This window comes from Cricetulus griseus, chromosome 2 (genome assembly GCF_003668045.3).
Source record: "Cricetulus griseus strain 17A/GY chromosome 2, alternate assembly CriGri-PICRH-1.0, whole genome shotgun sequence".
Taxonomy (NCBI): Eukaryota; Metazoa; Chordata; class Mammalia; order Rodentia; family Cricetidae; genus Cricetulus; species Cricetulus griseus.
In genome coordinates, this window is record NC_048595.1 from 202,258,558 (window position 1) to 202,278,642 (window position 20,085).

General features: G+C 44.7%; 1 protein-coding gene across 1 annotated transcript in view; it reads right to left on the reverse strand.

Annotated features, from left to right (window-relative positions):
* Positions 1–3,912: 3,912 nt before the first annotated feature.
* Positions 3,913–20,085, reverse strand: part of Ctnna1 (catenin alpha 1) — a 115,685-nt gene continuing 99,512 nt past the window's right edge. The window contains exons 10-17 of the mRNA XM_027400741.2: positions 17,593–17,685; positions 14,386–14,542; positions 11,387–11,587; positions 10,685–10,836; positions 7,353–7,463; positions 6,078–6,365; positions 4,823–4,957; positions 3,913–4,200 (exon numbers count right to left, since the gene is read on the reverse strand). Of these exons, the coding sequence (XP_027256542.1) occupies positions 3,913–4,200; positions 4,823–4,957; positions 6,078–6,365; positions 7,353–7,463; positions 10,685–10,836; positions 11,387–11,587; positions 14,386–14,542; positions 17,593–17,685 (1,425 nt within the window). The remainder of the gene's footprint in view (positions 4,201–4,822; positions 4,958–6,077; positions 6,366–7,352; positions 7,464–10,684; positions 10,837–11,386; positions 11,588–14,385; positions 14,543–17,592; positions 17,686–20,085) is intronic.

The following is a 20,085-nucleotide window of genomic DNA, read 5'->3' on the forward strand; positions in this document are numbered from 1 at the left end:
CACCCCAACCTAAATTTTTAAAAAGCAAAAACAAGGGCAACCCTCAGCATTCCCTGTTCCCATGGCTGCACTTCCCCGTGCTGTTCCCTGGAGGCTGCTCACCAGCACTGACTCGGGAATGGACAGCTGAGGGATCCTATGCCACTCGTCCCAACTCTGGTTCAGAACAGCCATCAGGACGTGACAGTGATCTGACATGGAAACAGAACCTGTACCAGAGAAATTAAATGCATGGTGGCCTACCATGCATGTAATTCTGACACTGGGGAATCAGGAGGAGACGAGGACACCGCCTGCCATGTTGCAGGTCTGCAGTGACGTGCTAAGGCCTTGGCGAAGACTGCTGCACTCATGACAGCAGCTCCTTCCTTCCTGGGGAGGTGGCTCTGGCCTGTGTGGAAGCTCTGAGCAGTGGGTGCTACAGAGGTTAAATTGGGGAACAGGGCACAGAAGGTGGCAAGAGTCGTTAGGAAGGGCAATGCACAGACCCTACAAGTGAAAAGGCCTAGGTGCTCTGCAGTGACTGGGTAGCTATGGAGCAGGCCAGAGTGGCAAGAACAGCAGGACAGGCTAGGGAGGTGACATGCAGTCACCTGTCTTTTGCTCACTCAGGTCTCACCAGTGAGCATGTCTTTCCAGACCCAGATCAGGAGTATGACGATGCAGGAAGGGGTAGCAACCTGGGGGATGGAATGTCAAGGGGCAGGGACCCGCATCTCACTGGGATCTTCACAGAGTCCCCACACACAGTAGTGTCACATCTCATACTTTGGAATCACAAGACCTGCAAGGTCTCCCAAGGATTTCAAGATCTTGGTCTGGCTTCTTCAGTTGCCTGCTTTCTACAAAACCTCTAATATTTTGATACAGGACACAGCCAAGACTATGCCTAGGACATGAAGTGACAGATGTGGGAAAGTGGGCTCCCAGAGAGCAGTGTGTGGGTGCAGACAGTACAGCCCCAGTCTCAGACACAGGTGGCAAGTGCTGATAAAGGCTTTGATGTAGAAGCTGGGCGTGCCACGTGGCTGCAGGCTGTTTAGTTCTGGCAGGGCTGTTGAGCACCTGGCCTCTGCCGTGGCAATGTCAGAGCTGGGAAGCAAACTGGACAGATAAGGACCGGGGAAAGCGAAATGGCCAGGGATGGACAGAGTGCAGAGCTTGATTGACAAGCTATGGTAATAACACGCAAGAGTCCTTTCTCTTCCAGTCCCAGGCACTTAGGGCACTTAGAGGTTACAGTGCAGAGCTGGCCAAGTACAAGAACTACATCTCACATAACCAATCCTGAGGACACAGAAAAAGGCATTCAGAAGCCCCAGTCACAAAGGGTTGAACCCCAAGTTCCTGAGGAATGAGCTTCTTTACTAAGAACAAGGAAGGCCTGAAGAAGGTGCAGGCGAACAATGTGAAGGCCACAGAAGCCCTTGAGCAGACCAAGGTAATTACAAATGCCTGGGATGCCAAAGGGTCCTAAGGCAATCCCTGTGCCTGGGAAGCAGATGCGCTGCTGTGTGGCCAAGGGTCCCAGAAAACTATCTGCCAACACGAAGACAGATGGACTAACTGATGCTGGTGTGACCCTTACAACATTTGTAGATGGTCAGTGGCCTATGCTGTTTTTACAAATGAACTTGAGGCAGTATCTGTTCAAAACAACTACAAAGGCTGCAGGGAATGTAGTGGTCAGTGATGGGGACCTAGCTCCCTACAGCCTTGCTTACATGTGCAGCAAGTGACCTAGGTCTTGGTCATTCAAACAAGATCAGCAGAAACAAACATGGTGACATGCTTGCAGTGACATGCATGGTAAGGCTTCGTCACTGCTAAGGTGATTCTTGGTATACTGGGGATGTGAACTCTACCCAGAACTGTGGGAGCTGCCAGGGCAGAAGCAAAATCAGGATGTGGCAGGTTGAAGGAATGCCGGGAGGGGCGGGTGCAGAATGTTGAGGAATGGGGAGGCCCATGGGGATGGGAAGCCTCAGACATTTCTGAGGACTGGTTTTTATATGGAGTCACTCACAGGTTTGTGCTCAGGACAGCAGAACTCCCATTTATTGGGACAGATGAGTGCTGAGGAAGAAGGTGGGGTGGGGGTGGGGGTTGCTGTTAATAGCAGGCCACCTACTGGAATGCATCCCACAGGTCCCCAGTAGTCATTCGCACAGTATAGCAGAGAACACCAGACCCCTCTGGGGAAGGCAGCTACCATGTGAGTCACTCTATGGCAGGGCCCATGAGACAAGAAACAATGCCTGACAATGGCACCCTGAGGGAGTCTGGGGGTAACAGACTACCGAAGAGGTGGTCACATCTGGAGAGCATGCACGGGTTTTAAAAGTAGTATCATTTTGGTGTTTAACCAGAAAACAAGGTGACAGGGAGTGCGGGCAAGGTGGGGAATAGTGGGGAGGGACTCTAGGTATGCAGAGCGGAGAGCAGGCCTTCTCTGGCTGCCATGCTGAACACCTCAGAGTATCAAGCTTAAAAGCAGAGAACCAATAGCAAATCAGTCACTTAAAGCCAGGCATCTGGGTAAGTTCAGGAAAGTGACACACAGAGGGCAAGATTAAGGCATCACAGGAGCAGACGTGACGTGCGTGTGTGTAGGCACAGTGGAGGGAAGTGTGTCCCCTTATAAGCAGGTCTGGTAAGATGGTAACAAAGGGCCAGTCTGACAGACTAGAAGGCAGTCACCTTGACGAGGGGGACAGCAGTTGAGTGGGCAAGATAAGAGCCGACTGAAATGGCAGAAAGAAGTGACTCTAGTAAGGTGACAGTGGCCACAGCCATCTCTTTAAGGAGCTCTAAGGGGGAATGTCTCCTGGGAGGGCTAGGGGATGGAGACAGCCATTTTCATGTCATGGTTTGAGAGCTGATGTGACTGGTTCGTCCATGACTTTGACTTAAACCCTGAAGAATGGTTGTGAAAACTCTTGGGGTGGGGATACAGGCTGGGCCGCTGACTACACATGTGTGTGAGAGCTGTTGTTTCCCTCCCTAGGCAACTATCCTGGGCAGTGGGACACTGAGGGTGGTCCAGAGACACGATGAATTACAAGTCTATGACTCTTCTTGAAGGCAAAGAAACGATTTCTTGGTTTCATAGTGGACTTTATTGGGAAAATTAGTGTAAAAAACAGTTGGATTCATAAAATTTAAATAAGACAGTAGAATCTTACCTCATAGCTATGGTAATCACAAATAAGGTGGAGTCTAAGTTATTACCTAAGCAAACACTACTCTGTCAGGCTTCTTTGCCACCCAAGGCAGGGAACACTGAAGTTATTAGAAGTGAGCCTGATGATGAATTTGCATTTGATGCTGAAATAACGGGGGGGGGGGAGAAGCGTGTTCTGATTATGGCATCACATCTTTCTAGCCTGAAAAAGCAAGTCTATTAATGTCCTGCAGCAGAGCACATTAGTAACTGTAGCCATGCATTATAATTTCCATTTTGTTTCATAAAGAAAGCAATCAGTTTCCTGTGCATTACATTATGCTTTATTCTTCACAAGAGGCTCCTTCTCCAGACTGTTTCTCAGGGTACCCAGTGGCTTACCCTGGGTCATTTAATTTCATATTGCCTAATGGCAGGGCTGAAGGCAACCTCTGATCTCCTCTGATCCTCACCCTACTCTGAAATATGACTTAAGAAGTTAATGTGGTACTCTTTGGTTATGGAACTTTTATTTTCATTTAAGCTTATAAAAATATAGCTAGAAATATACTTCTGAATTCTAAAGCTTTTTTTTTTTTTTTTTAAACCAGCTTTAACAGAAACATGTCCTTGCAAAATTCACCACCTGGTTGGGTTGGAAATCTGCTACCTCCCTGTGGAATCTAAGTGTTCTCTACTTAGCAAACACATCTGAGGGCAGCACCTGCAGGCCCCATGGGCAGAGCAGCTCAGATGCTATCCATGGCTTTGAACTCGCTAAGGGCCTGCACGGGGCTCACATGCTTCTTCTGCGAGGCTCGCTTAATCTTAGTCTGCGTCTCATCCTGCTTCTCCCTCTTCACCAAGGGCTTCTTCTCGGGCGCCTTCATCTTCCAAGACACTGCTGGAAGGTTGAGGGACGCCATACCCTGTGACTTCTGGTATTTGGTGGAAGCCACATAGGACGCCTTCACTGTCTGCACCACAGCATTCATCAAGTTCTTGGCTGCCTGGATCAGGGACATGGCACTGTCCACCTACAAGGGACAGATGGAGCAGTGAAGAGAAGACATGAACCCTGCATCCATGGGGGCCTGAGGGTCCCCACAGCACTGTGGAGAGGCCTTGTTACTGTCTCTCAATGGCAGTTCTTATCCCTAGAACCTGCAAATACTTGCCTTTAAGAAGAAATGGTGACAACACATAAAGCCTAAGATCAAATTATCACTCCTTCCACCCAACACACAACTCCCACTGTCAGGTGTGAGGTCTGGTCCCCCATTAGAGAAGACAGAGACATGCTCTCTCCAGCCAGAGAGAAATGTCTCCTCTTGCCCACCGCGAGGACTCAGTACTGTGACCTGATAAATGCTACAACTCAGCTCCTTGTGGGAGAAACTGGGAAAGCAGTCTGCACAGTTCCACTGTAATTACTTGGGGTGGGGGGGCACCCTCTCCTAAAGGATGAGACCAGGCCTGGTCATGGTTCCAGCTGTCACCAACCATGCCAAAAAGAGCAGTAGTTCAGAGGTGGTGTGTGGTCTGTGGCGTTTCTGCTCTCCATGCTTTCCGAGTCTGGAGTCGGTAGGTGGTGTACAGGGACAAAAGTCTACTTTTACTGCAGACAAAGTCAGCAGATTCCCACTGGCCACTACTTACCCCAGAGACGACAAGCTCTCCACCAAGGTTCTGCACTTCAGCCTTGACTTTGCTGCAGATGTTGAGCTGGTGGCAGTAGAGAGCAATGCGCTGGAGGTAGGCCAGCAGGTCCTGCTTGCAGGCAGAGTCTGGGCACTGGTGGAACAAGAAGTTCACCACTGAGACAAATCCCTGCCCCCAGGGCTGTTTCCCAAAGGCCCCTGTGGGCCCCAGCATGCTAACCCTTCCTGAAGGAGCAAAGGGTGAAGTGTTCTGTTCTCTAGGCTCTTACACCCCTGCATGAAGCTTCCACTCTCAGTGCCTGCTAGTAAACTGCTGTCCTACTGCCTAGGTTTCGGGGGGAGGGGGGGGCTCATAGCCCTAAGAGGTGAGAGAAAGGGCCCAGCCATCCAGAAAAGTCACGGTCTGCTCAACAAGGGTGCACAAGACAAGCCCCTGGGACAGACACTCCGTCTAGGCACAGATGACTACCAAAAGTTAGAAGTGCAGCCCCTGCCCAGACTGCACTAAAGCCCGGGTGTTTAGATCTCAGAGAGGAACATTTTCTTCCATCGGTGTGTGTGTAGTGTGGTATAAAATGGGGCCTATACTCCATGCTGAAGGCTCTTTTTTCTAAGATGCTACCAGAAGGACAAATTCAAGTCTGACTTGCATTTTATGGTGGCTGTTGATAGCTGTACACAGAATGGAGAAAAGAATAGGTCATAGGCCACAGTGGGTCAGGCCAGAGAGAGATAAATGGAGCTACTGATTTCAGACAGGAAAGACCGGATGGGTCCTCAAGGATTTTACTGGGTAGTCAAGAATGACTGTCAAACGTTGGCTTGGGTAATGGGGCATAGCTGTCACTCATGCTGCAGCCTGTATAACCTGGAAAACCCACATTCTGGCTTACGTTGTGGAGGTGTGAAGCAACAAGCACTGAGACAGAGAAGCCTGTCCCCAACTTGACGCATCAGCCTCTCAACAGTGCCCAGAGCTCCCACGTCCAGTGCTGGGGTGGGCAGGATCTGCATCTGCCCAGAACTGGGGTTCTGAGGAGGGAGAACTGAGATGTAATAGTAGAGGTTGATTTTATGATGGCCAAGTTTTCAGACAGACACACCTGACTCCTGAGACTTGTCAAAGAAACCATCTGAGAAATCCTTAGGAACATGCGCTGGGATCAATCAAGGAGGTTTTCAAAGATGGAGGTGGCCCCTGAAAACCATCACAGACAGCTACTCAGCAGCACGCCAGGCAGACTGCCACTTACATGGTCTGCGATGGTGCGGCCAAGCTTATCCATCCTGGATCCTGCCTCAGCGATTTTCTTGGCGGCACTGATCACATCTGAGGTATTTTTGAGTGGTCCTTTGCCTCGCGTGAAGTCCGTCATCTCCATCATGATCATGCACATCTGCTTGGCCAGCACAATGATGTCATTGCCACTGTCGTCCCATTTGGACACTTCAGCATCCAGTTTGCTCTTTTCTTCCTGGAAGCTGGCCACCTGTTCTGCAATCTTTGCCTTTTGCTCCTGAGGAAGCTGAGCCATGATCGCCTGCAATCACAAGCCAGACCACTCTTAGCAAGTTCTTGGTGCATTAGCCAAGACGACATCTAACAGCAATCTACAGCATGGGTAGGATGATGCTTTGATAGCTGCATTTTGCCTGAAGGGCTATTTTCTCATCTTTGTAGGAGTTTACTGCAGCCTAAATTCCTGACCCACTTTCCAAAGCAAGTCTGAATGTGGAGGGTAACATGGAGGCTTCCCAGTCACACCTGTGCTGATCTCACTGACTTTTCAAAGTTTCAAGCTTGCTTCTGTCTGTGGCAACATGAAAGGAAAGAAAGGGATGTATGCATGGTGCCCTGAACAGACATTTGCAAGTTTGAAAGGTCCGTCCGAGGTAGTATGAGAAGCAGACAGAAAATCTGCTGAGGAACCTTAGCTACTTAACAAGCAGCACTCTGAAGGCCAGCTGCCAATTCAAGGCCACAGCCTGAGCTCTATCCTCTTAGTTCTCCAAGTGCTCATGACCCAGGAAGGCCTAAAGCAGGGACAGGTTCTCTGATAGATTTCTATGGAGTGAGAAAACAGACTCTTTAGAACTGTATCTTGGCATCCTTCCAAAAGCAGGGATGTTATTGATTTAAGATTTAATGACTCCAACACAATGGTGCCAACTGGTTTTCCTGAATGTACTAGTAGTGGGTTTTTTGTGGGTTTTTGTTTTAAGGCCCATAAATAATTAAAAGCTCATTCCTGTGGTTATCAATGCAATGAGCAGAAGTATTTCAAAATTCTTTTTAGCAAACATTATTCTGACTGGCTTGGGATACCATAAACTGGCAGCCCAATGGGTAGCCAAGGCCTCAGGTTCTCACCCTGCTTCTAGCTGAGGAGGGATTTTGCAGGAAGCCACTTACGATGTCAGTCATACCACCAAAATCAGACAAGAAGAATACTATTGAATATTCTAAAAGAGAAAATAGCTAGGGAGTCTCACAGAACAAGTCAGAGAACCAAGGAGAGTGTCCTTACCCGGGCACTTTGTCCAGCTATCAGTTGGTCGTCTTCTGTCTGGACACTTGTCCTACTTCTGACATCAAAATCTTCTGTCTCAAAGTCAGAGTCATCCAATTCCTCGGGAGTCTGCAGCCAACACAAAAGACTATGAATCAGACACAGTTCTGTGCCTCCAGCCTCCCAGAGTGAAATCTCCCAACCAGAGCATAGAGGCCCAGAGTGTAGGACTCTGGTCACCAGAGAGTATCTTGTGTCGCCTCCACACCCTCTTTTTAAAGACAGCTCCTTTCATAGGGTATGGAGCGCAGGCTGACCACTGAATCAAGGCTTGCTGTAACAAAGACTTCACTTCAATGCAGTTTCCCAAGGGATCTGCATCTGCACATGAAGGTAAAAACCACCCTTGGTCAAAAGTCTTTACAGCGGGTATGTTTTATACAACATAGAACAATCTCACTCAAGTCCCACCTTATGACAAGAAAAGGACATAAATTAATACTGGGATTTCTCTCTGAGTGCCAAAGGCAATTTAGAGGAATAAAACAAGGTAATCTATGATTCCTAAAGTCCTACTTTCTTTCTATCCAAGGAAAGGAGAATGCAGCAGATGAGAGTTCCGTGCACACCAAAGGCACTGACTACTGCTTGCTTTCTGCTTTAACTATTGGGCAAAATCTGTGTTTTGTACAACCCCAGCCTCTCCTGATTAGCTACTGATTGACACAGTTATCAGGAAGGACGACAGGCAAGACAGCTGGGGTTGGCTTTTGGCCCAGACGACCAGTCTGTGACAGGAGGGCAGTGAGACCTCCTCTCCACTGGGCCCTGAGCCAAGCCATGCCCAGGGCCTTGCTGTGAGGATCAAATGACAGAACATGTAGGAAGCACTCAGTGACATGAGCTTGTATTCTGACAGGGAAAGGTTGGGCCTACCCCTAGAGAAGTGAGAACAGTAGGGGGCAGGAATCACAAGGTACCACAGAGCCATAAAGATCCTGTCAGCATGGGGCTCTAGAGTCCTGTTCAGAACCTCTGAGCTCTAGCTGCAGACTGCTGGTGTTCACTCACTCACCTATTCTAACAGGAAGCACCAGGAGTCAACTATATGACTTACTCCAGAGCCATGAACAGAGAGCCATCCTGCTGATGGGAAACAGGGAAAGACAGGTCTTGTGGGAGGACTGGTGTTGGTAGACTGAGGAAGTAGCAAGTAACAGAAGAGTGATTTGGCTCACTGGCTGGATCCCAGCTCAGGTGACTCTGAGCCAAGGGAAGATCAGCAGAGGACAAGTGGTGTGGAACCTTAGGAGAGTATGGAACAGCAGACAACACGAATTGACTGAGATGCACTGCGCTAAGGGACCACATTCATATTCCCGAAAGGGAAGATAAAACCAACCAAACTTGCTGTTTGATCAGGGGAGTTAACCACTGAGTAATCTGGCTTCAGAGGCTGGGTTGGCTACTTAAGTATGAAAACGAGCAAAATCAGCCTCTAAAGAAAGCGCATTTTTACAAAGAAATGCAGGCAAAGAGAAGAGACCAGGGCTTCCCTGACAAGGAGACTGATATACAGAGGGGCTGAGAGGTATGTTGTGGCCCTGCCGCCCCCAAAGGGGGACATGATCATATAGAGAAAGAAAGAAAGAAGCCAGAGGCAGTGAACTGTGCTGAAAACACTGCCATTTTTCATTCAATAAAGCCATTACTTTTTAAAACAATTATTGTATGTGTATGAGAGTTATGCCTCATTCATGTATGGCATACCTGTAGGCCAGAAGAGGGCATGGGATCCCCTGGGACTGAGTTTCAGATGGTTCTGAGGCACCACATGGGTGTCCAAACTCTCAAAAGAGTACCAGTGCTTTTAACCACTGAACCACCATCACTCCAGCTCCCCAGTAAAGAGAAGAAAATGATGTAACAGACAGAGGAATTATTTTGGAGGAGGCATCTAAGGTACCTGCCTGCTCTCAGGATGAGCTTTCCCAGTACCCAGACTGCTTCTTCAAAGTGGTATTCTAGGTTTGAGTCACCTCCTAGGGAACACTACATAGCTTTGATCCCATTGGCTTTAACATGGCTTCAGGACACACAAGCAGAACTGTGTGCCTCCCTGGAGTATATGTAGCCTTGGGACCCACTAATACCATATTATAGCCACTGGCTGCCATGGTTAACTCAGACCAGCCTCTATAGGAGATAGATTCTTCTGCCTTAACTTTAAAAAATACCTTTTTAGTGGCATTTTAATCTATTTTGTACATGTGGAACTCAGAGAACAACCTGTGGGAGATGGTCCTGAGGGTCAAACGGGCCTCATGGTTTGGTGGCAGACACCTTCATCCACTAAAGCATCTCCGGCCCACTCAAAGACTGAAGCCTCTGCTATCTTGTAGCTCCACCCACAACCATTCCTCTTCCCAGTGTGCTTGGGGCTGATGGGCAGCTGTCCTGCTTCATGCACAGAATGGTGGTCTTCCTAAGTGTTTCAATGCTGCATACAAAATGGATGCAGCAAGTCTTGAACATGGTTCCAACTGGCACTGCGGTTAACTTCTGCAGTCTAGGAAGAGGGGTAAGAAAGTAGATAGGGCCCCTGTCTAGCCAAACCATGCGGGTATTAATGAAAGTCAGTGGACTGAACTACACGACAGCAGTCAAAGCTCCAGCAATGCAGCAGGTGGGCAATGTATTCCAAATGCCCCTTCTGCAAGCCTGCAACAAACTGGGGGTGGAACACAGACAGAGCAACATGCAAGAGATCCACAGCGACGGAAAAGGCAGTTTGGGAGACACAGGCCCAAGACATGTTTGATGGAAGAAACTGCAGTTTCAGAGACCCATCCCACCCAACTCCATAGGACCTTCTGCTGCCTTTTCTGAGATGGGTGACAAAGACTCAGAGGCAGTACTTCCACTTGGCTCAGCACTTGGCCATGAGCCATGGAGCATCCACTCCTTATCCTGAACAGAGTCTAACCTCCTGCCTGGGCTTCCCTTCAAGGAGAGGAAAGTTTCTTCTGGAGAGGAGTACAGGAACTTTACCTATTTTAAGAAAAAGCTGCTTCTCTGAAATTAAAGAGACTATTTCCTGTAGTTTCCCCTGTAACCCAAGCTAATCTATGTTTATTGAACTAAATTTCCTAAATTAATTCTTAATTCATCAAGCCCATCTTATTTTCTTTTTTCGATCCATTTTTGGGTTCTTTCTCATTTTACCAGCTCTTGGATCTGTGGTTTCACTACAGGGCCACTGGATCTGCTGAGTTTCAAAATGACACACTGGTCAAGTTATCAAATGATAAGAAAGAAGCTGTTGAAATGTCTAGAATGTAGTTATTCACCCTTATCATCAGCACTGCTTTCCTGATGTCCCGGATGCCATCGTAAACCAGTCGGGAGGCATCAATAAACTCATTCTCATCCATAGGCTGGGCTGGGTCTGAGCTGAGGGCTTCCACAGCTGCTTCCACTTGCTCAGTGAACCGTGGCATGACTATGGAGACAAGAGGCAGGCAGGTCACCCTAAGCAGACAGCACTCTACCAACATTTTCCTGAGTCCTTGAACAGGCAGAAGAGTGAAGCTCATGACAAAGATCTTTGTGTTTCTACTCTTGTGCCCAGTACTCACCAGCAAAATAAACCTTGGCGTTTATAGGTGACTAACAGACAATATTTTGCAAGGACTCAACCATCTTCTCACCAGACTCTGTGATCTAGGATTGAGTGACTGAGAACTTGAAATGACACTACCTTGAGACCTTAACAATGGGACTTACAACAGGTTGGGATAGTAGCTGAGTGCTTGGCCAGCATGTAAGAGGTTCTGGGTTCAATCCCCAACACTTCAGGAGGAAGGACCCACCTTAAAGACTTATGTGTTCATGAGCTGCCTAATAACCAACTTCTTACTAGTAAGATGAGCCACCCAGTGTGTGTAAAACCAGAGCTGAGTTCTGTACAATCCACAAGATGTGGAATGATGTCAGAGCCAAGCCATAGTGAGGACCAGGGAGAACACTAGGACAGAAGACAGTTCTCAGACCTGTGTTGGAGAGGAGCTTGGTGGCTTCCAGAACCTTTTCTGTATAAACTCCTGGTTCATAGTTGTCCATCTCTGAGGTGACTACATGGATGACTCGAGCTGCCCGGCCCCGAATGGCGCCAGCAGTGCGGTCCAGCCCATCCACATCTTTCTCTTGGAGAGCAATGACACACTTGTTCACATCCTCCAAAATGTGATTCTCTGAGGAATAAGCAAAAAGCTGAATGAAGGATCAGATCTTCTACTAGAGGGTGACATAGTAACATGGCATGTTCTATGTACAGAAGACAGGCTTGGTGCCAACCACATATACCAAAAGTTTTGTATGCAAGGCTGGGCACAGGCACACATTGGCATGTTGGCATTCAGGAGGGTGGAGCTAGAATCTAGAGTTTGAACCAACTTCTGCAACTTGTCCTCTGTCCTTCAAAAACACCATGGCATGAGCACCCATACCCCAAATAAGTAATGTAATAAAAACAAGCACACCACCTTTGTTGACTGTCATTGAACAAATGTCACTAACAGTCTAACTCAGAAGAACAATTCACTATTAGCCTGTACCCATCCAGTGTTTCCTCTCCTTCCAGGAGATGTCAATAATATTTAGGAGACAGCAAGACCAAAATCAGAGGGCACTGAAAAGCAGGTTTAACCCTCTAGGGCACTGAGAGAATACATCTGAAATGAAAACATTTGGTGTGACACCTGTAGTCTTGAGAGAGGGAAACCTGGGAATCCAGCTAACTGACAAGAAGCTCCTTCTAGGCACATAGCTTGATTTAAATACCCCAAACCATTTCCTTCCAAAGCCTGACACTGTTTTCAGAAACCCCAGAGCAAGTACTTCCAATCTCATCTGTCATAGCAAAGGGGAAGCAAGTCAAATGGCGGGAGGAACTGTGCTTAGAGGAGCAAGCTGCAAGGTGTGCCCAGGCACCGTGAGTAGAGACTGAGCTGTACAGGCAGACCAGAAGGGGGTGTACCAGCGCACACGAAGGGGCTGCAGTGGGTGGCAACATGACCTTCTCCTTTCCTGGGACACATGACAGCTCTTGGAAGTTATGTCAGTTAAAGACATGGTATCCTGCCAACAACAGTGTGTGGCATAGCATGTGGAGAGAGGTTCTTATAGAAGAGCTAGAACAAAGGTAGCAAATTCAATCTGTTTTAAGAAGTACACTGAGGCCATGTGTGATGGCACAGACCATTTATGCTTCAAAAGCTTATGACAGAACAATAGAAAAGTGCACCAGAAGTAGACAGCCAGAATTCAGATGCTCTGAAACACCACTACTTTTTCAAGAGAACAATTCTGTGCCTGAATTTGCTAAATGGAAACTAGCTCAATTGCTCTGCATTAAGTCAGCCCTCTCTTACATTCTCATTTACATAAAAGTTGAACCCATTCACCAGATAATAGTGAATCTGCTAAAGAATTTGATTTCTCTTTACTGATCTTCTGTTTTATATTAAATAACCTTTAAAAAAAAATCCTGTGTGGATCCCACTAAATGTTACTACTGAATCCCTTTTGCTGTCTGATTTGACTGTTACATGAAGACTGAAGACTGTAACATGAAGGACATTTGATTCTATTATATTTTACTGTAAAAAAAGAATGAAAATTCCTTGAGACTAAGCCTGATAAACATACCCAACCTAATTTAAAAAACTGTAGGAATGTAGTATTTATCCAGAGGGGGCTTTGCATTTAGTTTTACAAATTTGTTGTTTGCTTAAAAATGTGCTATGAAGGTGGAATGTTTTTCCCTAAACCCATGAAAAAGAATAATTCCATACTTCACTGGGAAAAACAACAGAAGGCCAAGATTTCCCAAAAAGGCCATTGCTGCATTTTTGGCACCTGCAACAATGTGCTCACAAATGAATTTTTTGTTTTAAAGTGGCAGCATCTGCACTTTAGCAGTCCTGCAGCAACACTGTTTACCCTGACTTCCTGTAGTTACCAGACAGCCTACACTCAAGGTAAGCCCAAAGAAAGCTACCATCTCAAGACAGGAACACATTGGTATGCAGAACACAAAGTCACCCTTATATAGGTCACCGCTGGAAGACTGTGTTGTGCATGTGCTTAAGTTCTGCTTCTCTTTCAAGCCCCATTGCAGCTCACATCTCCCACATTCCAGCCTGTGGTTCCCTGGGGTGACAGGTAGTTTCAGCTCTATAAGAACCCAGTCACTAAATCTGCCCACAGTCACTAGCCTCAGGAAGCCTGGCATTTCCAAGGAGAAGACACAGCCTGGGGCAACAGAGGCCCTGTTAAGTAGAGAATGCATGTAGTGTTACTCAACTCTAAGATGATAGGATTTAAATTTATTTCTGTGCGATAAACACTAAATTGCATTTGACAGACATGTTCTATATGAATGCAATTTACTATGTCATTACCAGTTTGTGTTTATATAATGAAATCAACTGTTTTGTGAGGTGAATTACTCAGATTTATTTTTTCCAAGTTCATAATTAAATGGCACTTAAATATTTCCTCTCTGTTTTCTTTCTGTGCATCAGGCAGACACAGTCTTTGGGGAAGTAGTCAGTTAAACTATGATCACTTCTGATAGACAGGAGCTTTCCAAGAAGGGAAAGAGGATTCTCTATAATAAACTAGCTGAGAGGCTCCTGAGTTTCACAGGCTCATTATAAGTGACCAGCAACACCAGGACATAGGTCTAAACTCAAGTATCAAGAGGAGTGGATGGTTATAGGCTACACAGTTCACAGCCTGAGGGTCCCAGTCTACACCAGCATTGAAAGGTTTTGCTAGCCTAGTAACTAATTCTTCCAGCCAAACCATGAGGAAAACAGTTCCAGTTTCAACTCCCCCTACTTAGGACACAGGTCAGAAATTCGTAAAACTGGAAACCAGCATGTTATTGATAGAATTTACTTGCCTAGATTTGAAGGTGTTTTGTCTGTGATTGTGACTTTTGGACAATAATTACACATGCCACTCTAGGGAACCAGTTCATTACCTGAGACAGCCAAGAAGTCATCAATGGAAGTAATGTCATCAACAGCATCTGTGAGAACACGGACTTGTTTTTCCCATTGCTCTTTAAAAAGATCCATGTTCTCCTGGGCCAGTTTACTCTGCGGCTTTGCTGCTAAGGCCAATGCGGCATTGATAACCTGCAGAAGACATTAATGCACATTATTCACGCTATCTCCAAGCCATGTAAATCAATCACATGGGGCGATTTGGTTAACAGAGCAGGAAACATAACACCATGTGCTCCACCACAACTGGTACAAAGAGGAAATACTGAACAGACTTTAACACCAAAACAGTAAGTTTGATTTGAAAACAATAGGCAACTCTAAAACAAATGAAGGCTCCCTCTAATTTCTCCAATCTATGAAGACAATTCTATAATTTTTTATGTTAAATTTCAGACTTTTAAAAACCTGTCATGCAAATGCACCATCAGAAATTACATAATTAAACTTAAAAGCCACATACAAACATCCTGGATTCTTCTTTTAAATATGTCAGCATCATTAAGTGTACATTAAAACATTATTTCAGTATTTTATTTTATAGGCATGTTGTGTTACTCGCCTACTGTGGGATATTGAGGCTCATCTCAGTTATCCATCACTATTAAAAAGTAGCAATAATGTCTAATAATGCATAATAATGCCCAGTACCTGAAATGCCAACCTTAACCAAAGTCATAATAAAGGTATTGATTTCCAATCCTAAGGACTTTTTTCTTTGTCATTTTAACAGAGATATATCTTTCTTACAAAAAATATATAGTGTGCTCATATGAGTATAATATAGGGCTGGGGATATAGCTCCCTGGTAGAAAGCTTGCCCAGTATGTACAGGGATCTGAATTCCAGCCTCAGCATAGCAAATGCACACACACAAGTATTTTACTGAGATACAACTTACAACTCATACAATTTATCAATTTAAAGCATAAAAGTCGATGACACAATATAGTCACAATGATAACCACAATCAGTTTTACCATTTTTTTTTAACTTCAAAAAGAAGGTCCAAATGTATTAGCAAGCACTCCCCATTTTCCTCTTCTCTCTTTATTTCCATCTTCTAGTAACTACTAAGTTACTACCATACCCCCAAAAGTGCAAAGGTAAACCACCTAGTATCGGGCCATTGAGTACATTGCTATCTGTCACAGATATCCTCAACTAAGCTAAGGGGGTATTCATGATTCCTAGTTTTTGAACATGGCCTAGACAGACTAGGGGTACTTTTTATAATTGCCCATAGTTTCTGAACTTGGGTGCTGAGAAACAAACTTGGGTCTTTTGCAAGTGCAGTCCATGCTCTTAACTGCTGAGTCATCTGTCTAGTCCCACTCCCCCTTTTTAACAATCTCTCCTCATTGTTTTCTGCTGTCTGTCTGCAAATTCATTTTCATATTATCCATTTTTCATTGCATTCAGTGAATATGTGCCAGGATCTGAAGAATTCTTTCTCCAAAAGATACACAGAAATGGGTTAGTAAATAAATGAAAACAATCTTACCACCCTTAGCCATCAGGGAAATGCCAATGGGGTCTCTTCCAACTCATCTAGATGACTAGAATTTGCTTGAGAGATAAATGGCCCACATTATTCAGTTTGTATTTGCCAGTATGTAAGTTGCCCAGCTCTGCATGTATAAAGAATAATCACCCCAGGAAAGGACTTTTACTCGGGGCATATCCCTAATGCCAAGTGTGGCTTGGGTACTGCATCTAAAGCTCAGTCCTGAGGTCCATCTTAAGTGAAACTGCAAAGGAGAGAAATAAGGCTTTGTGCAGTGGGCTCATCCTGTGACATGGGCCAAGTCACAGGTTCACACACTCCAGCATTTTCATTAGGATTGACTAGACTCTCCTGGTATTTTTTCCCTAGGCTTTAAGATCATTTATATAAATACTCTTGGTAGGTGTGATCAGCGTATGTTACCATCTGTTTCTGAAGATATGTGGAAGCATTGTCGCTTTTCAAGCATTTTAAAACGAAACAGAGAACCAAAGATAAAATGGCAAACTTGAGAGGAGAAAGTCTAATCTTTAGAATCAACTCTAAATTTATTTCATGTAATTTGGTCATCCTGGAAATAGATTAAATCTACTGTTATTTATCTGCATAGCAATCAGTCACTGGAAAATTTTATGACTGCATAAAGCTGGGGACATGTTTATCAGATGGTGGGGGTTTGTAACTGGTCCATCACAGAAGTCTTGAGTGCTCTTTCACACGAGAAAGCCAAAGTGACAGTGTCACAGTGCTTTTAAGGTTGTAGACTTTACATAGAAACCTTATCCCTGCAACCTCTGGTCCATTATTATAGTTCCTCTGCATGTCCCCCTTTGTGTATCACTACTTCCAGTTTGGCAGGACATGCAGAGAGGTTAACGTAAGTCCGAGGCTGTACTGTGAGCATTCTCTGTCTGGGAAAGCAGAAGGTAACCTCTTCCATCAAAATACCACCTCAGAGCTTAGGAATCTCAGGAGTGGCAGGGAGCACTCCCTAGCAAACCACAAATAACACCAAACACTCAAAGCATTAACTGGGGTCAGTGAGAGGGCTCAGCAGGTAATGGTGCTTGCTGACAAGCTTGATGACCTGTGACCCATATAGCCGTAGAAGAGATAGATGCAAGTGTCACAAGCTGTCCTCTGCCCTCATACCATGAGTACATATAACATGTGCAAGCACAGATAAATAAAGTGAAAAATAGCCATCTAGATGATCCCTCCTATGCATTTTTTAAAAGATTTTATTTATTTATTATGTATACAACATTCTGCTTCCATGTATATCTGCACACCAGAAGAGGGCAGCAGATTTCATTACGGATGGCTGTGAGCCACCATGTGGTTGCTGGGAACCGAACTCAGGACCTCTGGAAGAGCAGTCGGTGCTCTTAACCTCTGAGCCATCTCTCCAGCCCCACTCCTATGCATTTTAAATGAAAGGCAAGGAGGCAGTAGAATGTGATAAAGAGAAAATGATATTTAAAGGTTTCCAAGCTATGTGGTTTATCTATATTAGCATTTCTATAGGAAGGAAGGAAGGAAGGAAGGAAGGAAGGAAGGAAGGAAGGAAGGAAGGAAGGAAGGAAGGAAGGAAGGAAATCTAACAAAATAAATTCACATCTACTCTACTAAAATCCATGCTGGAGATACTGTAAGCTTGCTGACTATACTTTACCTGAGGACAGAGTGCTTCTAACTGGCTTGCAGACATTCGGACGAGCTTTACACCTTCTTCATTATTGGAGATTGAACAGGCCAAGTTTGCAACCTGCAGGAGGGAAGAACATAAAGATGCCTATAAGCATTTTTCTCTTTGATTAGAAAACAGGCTAATATCTACCCTTATACTGACCTTCCCAGAACACAGAGAGATAACAAAAGCTCCAAGGAGCTTCCCTTCTCAGACTGATTATAAGTTTATTAGAATACCCTTTTAACTGTAAGGACTTCACAATGGACATTGTAGGCTGGCATCAGAAAAGGTAGCTGTGCCTTTGAAGAGGTCCAACCTGCCTCAACAGTCTATAAGGCTGTCTAGTACGGACATGTAAAAGTCAAGGAACACCAAGGAAGGAACTGTCAGTATCCACAAATAATAAATTTTGTAACAGTTCTTAAAAGGAAGAAATTAAAACTCCAAATAGCTATTCTCACTGTTGTGCATAAAAATGTAAATTTAGTTTTATTTGATAAAGGAGATTTTTAAAACACTGCAAAGGTAATATTAAGATGGCCCCAATCAAACCGGGCATCTTGGCACACACCTTTAATCTCAGCACTTGGGAGGCAGAGGCAGGTGTATCTCTGTGACTTCAAAGCCAGGCTGGTGTATAGAGAGAGTTCCAGTACAGCCAGAATTATATAGTGAAACTCTTCTTGAAAACAAAACAAACAAAAGATGGACCCAACACCTCTCATAAAAGCAGAAAGGGAACAATGATGACACTCCAGAGACATGGACACAAGCCTCCTTCAGCTGAGTTCCTAGAGGACACGGATGCTCAACTTTCTTGTCTGGCAGTGTTTAATGGAAATCTGTCCCTTACCTCCCAATAGTCTCCATGGCACAGCTGACATAACCAGAAATGATTTTTATAGGCTGAGTCATAGTTTAGCTTCTGAGTACTCTGGCTACACTAAGAAGGCTGCTCTTAGTGTCCCGGAGGCAGTTGTAATGCCTTGCCAATTTCATTAGCATTGGGCCTACTACACAGTTAATGCTGAGACACAGCTTCCCCTCAGGTATGAACTGAGTATGAGTGATATTTGGAGTATCATCAAAGTTAATGTCAGAGGAAACAAGGGCAAGAGCGATAACCTTTGATACATGCACAGAAAAAAATTTACTATTATGGCTATTGTTTGCAGTATTATAGTTAAGACTACCAGCTATTAAGCACCAAATCCTTTTATACTTATTAATAACAAGGAAAAACAGAAGTAACATGCAGTTTCAAAATAAAAATTATAAAGTGACCTTTGATAGTTCCAGAACATTTAAAAATTACATCAAGTTTAACATTTTAGATCTTAGAAGTTTACAATTCTACCTATGGTCATCAACTTGACCTGAGTAGACATATTACTCTGAAAGATCACAATCTACAGATTGCTATCTGTTTAAACCCATTGCAAATTATTAGAACACTTAAAAAGAAATAAACCTAAGACTTAAAACTCAAAATATATTTTTTTGCCAGGAGTTATGGCAAATTCCCATAATCCCAGTATATAGGAGGCTGAGGCAGAAGAATTACAGGGTTGAGACCAATCTGGGCTATACCATGAGACCCTATTTCAAACCAAGCCAAGCAACCATACAAGCAAAGAAAAGACAAATCCAAAAGGGAGGGGCATTCTAGAAAACAAAAAACCTTAATGCTCACCACAAAGTTCCCTGGTGAGGTATTATAGAGCACCCGGAAAACAGCTGCAAACAGCCCCGCCCACTGCCCCCTCTAAGTGGCTCTCAGACAGACCATCAGTAACTGGGATTAAGCTTTCTACCATTGGGTCACTAACAATTTTATTTCAATTTATACCATCTCAATTTTGTGACTCATAACTTACAACTATTTTCAAAATTAAGAAGTAAAGGACTATATTCTTGACTACAGATCAGATACAAAATAGTGAAGGGTAAGGCTAAAATGTCTGGTTTCTAAGTCATTTGTTTCCTGACATGAATCTTAAAACAAAGGCTACAGAGGATTTATCCTTTGTTTTAAACATTATTCTAAAATGTTTCTGATGTACTGTCAAAGCAGTAAGTTCTACAAGAGGACAGTGTTTGTTTTAGAAGGCCTGGGAAGGGGAAGTGACACCTGTCACTGAATCTTTTCTGGATGAATAGGCTTCAATGCACCCTCCAGGAATAGAACTACCCATCTCAAATGATGACAAATGTACAAATGTACATGTGGAGTATCATTAGAGCTCTCTGAGAGGCTAGCCTCATATACTAGTGCTAGACCTGGCTACCTTGAAAGAGAGTAAGGGGAGGGAAACCCTTCACACCTCTTACGAAGGAAAATCTGCACCTTTAGATTTGGAACAGTAGTCAATACAACTTTAAAAAAAAATTAGTCTGTCGGGGAGATAGCTCAACTCAGCAGTTAAGAATAGCACTGTTCTTCCAGAGGACTCAGTTTGATTCCCAGCACCGACA